Raw genomic sequence first — 8,246 nt, forward strand, 5'->3', positions numbered from 1 at the left:
ACATCTTATGAAAACCCAACAACATGTCATCCAAATCCATCTAAGTGAGTATTGTTCGCATCTTTACCTATTTCAACGAAAATCTTGTGTTACGATCCAAAAGTGAAATATCATACTTCATGACCGCCATCACAAAAGATCAAACTAAGCTCTTAACTTGATCAAAACCTTGATCTCCCAATAATTTCCAAGCCTTTGGCTTTGATACCGGTTTGTCTAAAATGAAGATGATACCGAATTGCTCTCTTATCACTTTGTTGAAGAAAATATGAGATTATAGGCACAATATAAAGTAGTTGATCACAATAATACAAGAACAAAATCATTTACTTTATTGAAGAACAAAATCAAGAGCATAAGAATTTTGACAATGTTGCTAGAATGATAGGCTAGCGGAAAAAAGTTGAAAATTTCTCCTTAGTCTAGGGTTATGTACATGTACATTATGGTGTCCATAAGGGTGTCTATAATGTATAAGTGGCATAACATCATTGGAGGGTTAAAAATAGTTTTTTCAACCCTCCAATCATTGAATTTCATGTGTATATTATGGACACCCTTATGGATACCATAATGTACATGTAGAATTATCCCCTTGGTCTATATCTTGACCTCTTCACGTCTAACACATATTTCAACTTCTAATTGAGCTTTCAAATAGAACTTTAATTAGAATTTGTCAAAAAAATTTCGAACAAGATTCCAGATGACATTTCAAATAGAATTCGGATCACACCTTATCTAACAACGGTATAATTCATATTTAAAATGCACCTTTGTTCTGCTTGAGGCAACTTGTGTAGCTCACGTTCTTGCTAGTAAACTCGTTTAGGTCTCTGCTCAGTCATAATGGGTTGGAGATTCCTCAAGTTTCATTTAGGAGTCTGTAATGGTTGACAGTAATAAGAATTAACGTCGGTTGCTTCACAAAAGGAAAAAAATGACAATTAGCATATTGACATGTTAATGTTAGAAAATAGTACGTTGGATGTACTGAATTAACATGAAAATAATAATTAACATATAAAAACTTAATTACTCTTTAAATAAAATTGAATTTAACATGAAACCTTACATTTCAATATGACAATATGATGTTAGAATAAAAAATAAAACTGAAAAAAAGAGCAATTTAATGCTCAAAATAATAGTTGAATTTAAAAATCGATGTTCTCAAATAAATTGTCACTTTGTATGACAAATTAAAAGTAAAACTTCATATCGTTCATTTTAACACACACAAATACGTGTTTAATTTACTCCTCTTAATTACTCGTAAAATATATCGCTTCAATATGATAATGTTAATCAACATATAAGAGCTTTTTTATTGCTCTATGATAATGTTAATCAACATATAAGAGCTTTGCTCTACTTAATATTGTGGACATTTTATCAGGAAATCCAATACTCAATTGTCAGCGTTTAGCTAATAGGAAAAACTTAACTAGTCAACCCAAATTAATCGACATTGTGATATGGATTGTAAATTTTTATGACTTTGTGATATAAATTCATATATTTGAACACTAAGGTTTTCTAAATTAAGCAAGTGGATACCAGATTTTATTTTGCATCACAAACTGTTTTGATATGCTTTCTTTTTATATATATAAAACTTATTATAACGGCATTTTTTCAACTTAATGTCGTGTTTTTAACACAATTTAATCAATTCCAATTTCGGTGTAGTTTTTTAAGAATCGTCTTCTTGGAAAAAAAAAAAAAAAAAAAACTAAAATGATGTTATAGGAAAGTTATTTATTTATGCTTTATCTTCAATAAAATATTATAACTCAATGTAAAAAACTCATTTGACTCTAACCTTTAATAAATTACCCATTATCATATTACATTTTTTTTTTCAATATTTTTCATATGAAAAGAGAATTTATACTTAACACATCATAACCTCACCCCCCACCACACCCAAGTCCCCTTCCAAACCTTTCCCTATGTTTTTCCTCTCAAGTTTCAGATTTACCCCCAAAGCACTTCTTCAAGAAATATCAAGAAGACGGAAAAATAAAATTTAGAAGAATAATTACACAAGAATTTAAATGAAAAAAAAAATCAAAATACGAGAAAAACCACATGCTGTTAAAAGAGATTTTTCAATCATATTGTATTTCTCCCACACATTGAAACCCTAATTACAACACATGAATCGCAAATCTTAACAAAATTGACAAAAAATTGAAAGATTACAAATGCATGTAAAGTCTTGCAATTGAGGCCAAGAACTATTAATGCATTCGATGCCTTTTCTCTCTTTCTTTAAAAATCTACTATTTTTTCATGCAAATGTTACCAAATTAACAAAAGATTGCAAGATTACAAATGTATGTAATTAAGTCTTCCAATTGAGGCTAAGAACTATTAATGCATTTGATGCCTACAACTACTGACTTTTGCTTCCCATCCTTTAATACAGTGGCAACTTACGAGCCTCAATTCAACGTCTTAAACCCTATTTGCGTGGCGTTTGTGCATTTACATGCGCACGCACCAAATCCTTCATCCCTTTCTCTATACATTATTTACTCCGTCCCATAAAGATAAGCTTGGTTTCTAAGATACTCCTATTTAATATGCATTGTTATCAATAAATATGAACTACTTCTATTTAAACTATTATTCAATTTAGGGGTATATTAGAAAAAATGTAATTAAATTTTGAATTAAATTACTTGTACAATTATAGTTGACAAAGTTTGATATGGCAAAATTTGGACAGTTGATTTAAAAAAAAAATTTTGATTTTTTGTTTTTTTTTTTTGAAATTGATGAATGTGATGATGATTATCAACCACCATGGTACATGTAACATGATTGTTAAATTTTATTGTTACAACTATATTAATTACATTTTCTTTCTTAATATATGTGAAAATGGAAGCAAATCAATCTTTATGAAATGGAGTTATTATTTATCAAGCAGTTATGTGTTGAGCCTCTTTCATTTAATTGCAAATTTAATTTCTCCAAAAGTAACAGGAAAAAGTACGACACAATTTATAAGAAAAATGATTAAGATCCCATTTTGGCCCCATTTTTTAAAACTCATTTTTCTCTAAATTCATTTTCAAGTACAATTTCACGGAATTCACTATTATCAAAATTTCAACCATACATCTCCTCAACATAAAGAGGAATGCGATTTTATTCCAACATTAAAAGGAAAAGAAATCCTAGAGCAAGATTGAAACAACCCTTTTACTAATTTTTGAGTAGAGTATCATTGATTAACTTTTCCAAGTTGTTGTAAGAAGAGCTATTAGGCTTAGTAGCCAATTGAGCCTTGTTTTTCCAATCCAATGCCTTGTCCCTCATTTCCCTCCCCTTTTCACTTTCCATCATAACCCTAACCACTTTCTCAACTTTCTCTCTGGTAACATCACCTTCAATCTCAACCCCAATATCCCATTTCGTGCACGCATATCGACAATTCGTTTGCTGTTCGGCAAAAAAGGGCCAACAAATCATTGGGATGCCTTCCGATATTGTCTCAATGGTCGAATTCCATCCACAATGTGTCAAGAATCCACCAATGGCCTTGTGGGCTAAAACTTGTTCCTGTGAACACCACTCCACTATAATCCCTCTCCCTTTAGCCGTCTCCAAGAACCCTTCTGGCAAAATTGTCCCTTTGCTGTTCATCATATCCGGCCTGATTATCCACAAGAAATACTGATTGCTATTAGCAACTCCCCAAGCAAACTCCACCATTTGATCAGCAGATAGTGGCGTTATACTACCAAAATTAATGTAAAGCACTGAATCATTTTCCCTCTGATCAAGCCAATCTAAACAACCCATATCTTCCTTCCACAGATTGGATCCAACGGATTTCAATTGTCGCTCATGAATTTCTTTTTCGAGCAGTTGGATTGGACCGATGGTGTAAACGAGATTGAATTTGGCTCGAATTGCCTCGAGGACTTCAACTTCCAATTCATCATATGTATTGAGAATTATGGCCTCGGCCCTGGATGCGTTTTCATGTTGCACGATGTTGTAGTTCAACATGATATCATTGGGATCCGTTGTTCGAATGAATGAAGGAATGTCCCTTAGCCGGATTCCTTTCATCCCTGGAATCCAATCAATCTCAGTGTCCAAATAACCGTTTGTTAAGAAGCTTTCATCTGTATTAACCAAAATCATAAGTTTAGTCTTTGATAACACATTGGAGAAAATATTAAGTACTACATAGTTCTCCTTGTCAAACAAAACACACACATGTTTAATAGGTAGATCTAAAAAGAACATGGAATGGACTAGATTTTAACTTATATTTCTGTTTAATAGTGTACAAATCTCCATGTAATCGACTAGAGTTCCGCACCAAAGTATTATACTAGGTGAAACTTAGAAATCTCAAAGCCTATACCTTGTCACAAGATAATCCATCAGAAAATGGGATAGAATATCGATGAGGGATTTCAATTCAAAGGCACTTTAAGAAACTCCACCCTGACTTTGAATTATTCAAAGCCTTCAAAATATGAAAGTTTTCCAAATATATCGTATAAAGTAGAAATGGTAAAAATGTAAGCTAGGTGCGGAGTGGACTCCACACCCCGGTAAAGATCTCTCGAAAAGTGGGATATCGATTAAAATAACCTCATCTCCCTTTTTACTATTTATTTAATTTTAAGTTTTTATTTTCCATTTGAATCTCAAAATATAAAAACTAAATAAAGAAAAACATCAGAGTCGATGGGACCATATTTCCTATGGGCCCATTCAAAATGGAGCAACATATGGTAGAGTAGGATCGTGACATTTTACCATCTCCATTTTATAAAGAATATTCCACAGTCAACTCCAAAGTTTTTCGACTTCGTATTTTCAAGCCTCGAACAACTCAAAATTAATCCTTAAAACACGTAGCCATGGAAACAAGCAAGCATTTTTACCTTTAAAAGGGACATATCCTCTAGCCACAAGTTCACCATAGTAAAGGTACCCCAAGAATCCACAAGCACTTGTAGTGAAAAACATAACCTCGGGAATTCCGAGATTTTCAGCAGCATCTAAAGTGAAACTCATGACTCCATCAGAAACAATACAACTAACTTTTGGACAATCAGATGAATCATTGAGATTCTGAATGAGTTCCAAAAATGGGCCCAAACAATTCTTTGAAATTGACTCACAAAGAGCAGGAATATCTTGGGTTGCATCACTGTTCGACCGCGGTGGCAGGCCGTCGGGGATGGTCCTGAACTGGAAATCCTCGATGCCTTCCACGGCATCGGTGCCGCGAGCTCGAACGAGGCGGTTGTGATTAAATTCTGTGTTGACAAAAGTGATGAAAAATCCCTTATGATGCAGTAGTTTGGCCAGTTTTAGGACTGGGGCTATGTGGCCTTGTGCAGGGTATGGAATCACTACAGCATGAGGCTTCATGGTTGTTTCTTGGAAAGCTTTGGGAGTGGAAAAGACACTTGATGGTTCTATTTATAATTGCTTATAAGTTGGTCAAGTTTTCTTGTAGGTTCAATTAAATGTAAAACTATGTTATTCATTTAATAACACTTAATGCAACCTAGACTATTATTGTAACACCACTGGTACTAAATAGCATTAGTCTGTTGTCCTCCCTCCGTGCCATTTATATCGATTTACTTTTATTATTTTCTTGTCCTAATTATATAGTCTTGTTTCTTTATTAAAAATGTTTTGCTTTGTTCATTTATTAATATATGCTTATTTAATTTGTCTAATTATAATCAATGTTCTCACTTAATCATGAAATTATACAAATATAAATAAGGGTAGATTAGAAAAATTTTGACAAATTACTTTTTCAATAATATTAAATAAGATTTTTTAATCCGTGTGAAAAACAAAACCAACCTATATAAATAGGACGGAAAAAGTATTAGTGAAGGGTTTATTTGTACTTTACCGTCTTCTTAAAATTTACATTTTACACATTATGTTTAACAAATGAGAGTTATTCTTGGGTGACAATCCCCTGTGGCTTACATTAATGAAGCAATATACATACCATTTAACTACTCTATCATTTTCTAATTTTAAATTATTGGAAGCTATGGTTTTCATTTAATATTTTTTCTTTAAAATATTATTTTCTTTGTCCTCCTTTTTTGTTATCTTCATTTTCTTCAAACTTTAAATTGAAATAAATAACAAATTAATTACAAAAAATTAATAATTATTAAAATTGTACAATTAAATCGACAGATGCCATGCGTACATGAGCTATCACTTGTCAAAACGTAGATCAAATCTCTACGTCATTGCCATACTGCACGAGCTAGTTACCATATCATCGAACCAAGATTCCATTTCTAAAAACTTTAAAATTTCCGAATCGTAGTGTAGTTGGGGCATACATGTATCTCTTAAGCATTCTTTGCGATGTGCACAGCAAAGACTCGAGTGTTTACCACTCGTGGGTCCCATGTGGCTAGCTAAAGCTACCTTATGGCTAACCATTAGTGTAGCTGGACTAGCTGTATTAAATTTTAATTTAAGAGGTTTTTCACTTTATAAGCAGTTCAACATGCCTTCATTTTTCAGAGTTAAGATCTGTCGTCCCATGTTGGTGTCCATACAATTAATTTTTGATATATCATCAATAATTAATTTGCTTTTTCAGATTTGTCCTTACTTATATCACCACTAACACTACATTAATGTGTGTTAAGAATTGATTGGTTGAACAACAAAATTGGATAGCAAATCTTGACTCCATTTTTCAATGTGGGGAAACATCCACATTAAAACTTATTTATTACTTCTCAACGTCCACATTATGGATATTTATTTCGATGTCATATGTTTGGCAAACTCAATAGCTCGTATTAATAATATCAGGACAAGGTTCAGTTACAACCTAATTATTACTATTAATTAGATAGAAGACCCACCTAAAAACTTCGTCAAAGTTGACCATTAAAATAGAAATAGCACTATTTATAATCGCTCACTATGATAGTTAGTCTATGTAGCGTATATATTTAATTACTCATAATTTCTAAATTCAACTGAGATGCATTATTCAAAGAAGACCCAAACTACACTCCAATGGTACGAAATCCAACTCCAAATCCAAGCACCTGAGTTCTGAAAATATGTTGATTGATCAAAGATTCTGTATAACACTGCAAGACATATAATTGAGATTTTCTATGTCCCTTCAACATAATATGGGCTCTTTTACTAACTTTCTGAATTCTACGTTCAACAATATACTCGTATCATTTTAAATCAAGGGTACTCAAAGAGATAAGTGTTCACAAAATATTTCTTTCAATTTTAAAACCCACCGCAAGTGTACGGTTCGTTAACAAGTAGTAAAATGGACTATGAGTCCAAGTGTCGTTCCCATGAGGATTGAATTAGCTCTAATTAGACTAATGTGACCTTAACCGAATCTAATTGAATGAAAATTTGGTTTAAATGTGAAAACCCCTAATTGTGGGAGAAACCCCCAATTTGAAACCCTAATTTTTAAAGAAAACCCTAATTTCGAAATTTCACTAATTGAATGACTCAAAAACTCAATTAAAATGTAAATACGCAATTTTGGAAGTTAATGTATAGAAATAGATTGAAATGGAATCATTAGGATCTTGAATCCCCAATTGACTATTAAAAACACTAATTTCACAAATTCAACGAATCGATGGAAAAATGCCAATTCAATGTTCCTAAACCTATCCAATATACTCTCTCGATATATATTGAATCTACTCTTGCACACCACCAACCTATATTTCTATGGATGATACAAATATACAAGAATGCATGAATTTTTATGAACACCTTATGAATTGCACAAAGCATAGGGATATATTTCTATCCCCTATCGAACCCTATGTTAATTTATATTATATCGAATCTATTCCCCTTCTTTCGAATGCAAAGAATAAATCATCTAAACTCACATAACATATGGCCAATAATTATGGATGCAATCAAATCATATAAATCAAACAATTGTCCAACTGAAACTTTATATTGAATTTATGAAATAAAGGAAATTAAATAATCAAAGGTTCATCGATATCCTAATGAATAAAAACCCTAGCCTATGATCATAATTACAGAATCAAGAATTAAAACGAAATTAAAAGATATAAAGAATACACCCGTATGATAATCCTTCAATTTTGTGTGTAATCTTCAATTCATTCTTGAATCCTTGTGAAATCAAGCACAAGATTGTGTTTCTTGCTTTCAAATTGAGTGTATTTCTTCTCCCTGGT

The 8,246-nt window shown here is 32.1% G+C and overlaps 1 protein-coding gene across 1 annotated transcript; it reads right to left on the bottom strand.

Annotated features, from left to right (window-relative positions):
- Positions 1-3,105: 3,105 nt before the first annotated feature.
- LOC111378445 (7-deoxyloganetin glucosyltransferase-like) lies at positions 3,106-5,465 on the bottom strand. Its single transcript, XM_023001641.1, has 2 exons — positions 4,923-5,465; positions 3,106-4,148 (listed from the first exon to the last, which is right to left on the bottom strand). Exons 1-2 carry the CDS (start codon positions 5,413-5,415, stop codon positions 3,220-3,222), a joined length of 1,422 nt encoding a protein of 473 aa, XP_022857409.1. The 5' UTR covers positions 5,416-5,465; the 3' UTR covers positions 3,106-3,219.
- Positions 5,466-8,246: the final 2,781 nt, after the last annotated feature.

This window comes from Olea europaea, unplaced genomic scaffold (assembly GCF_002742605.1).
Source record: "Olea europaea var. sylvestris unplaced genomic scaffold, O_europaea_v1 scaffold1815, whole genome shotgun sequence".
NCBI lineage: Eukaryota > Viridiplantae > Streptophyta > Magnoliopsida > Lamiales > Oleaceae > Olea > Olea europaea.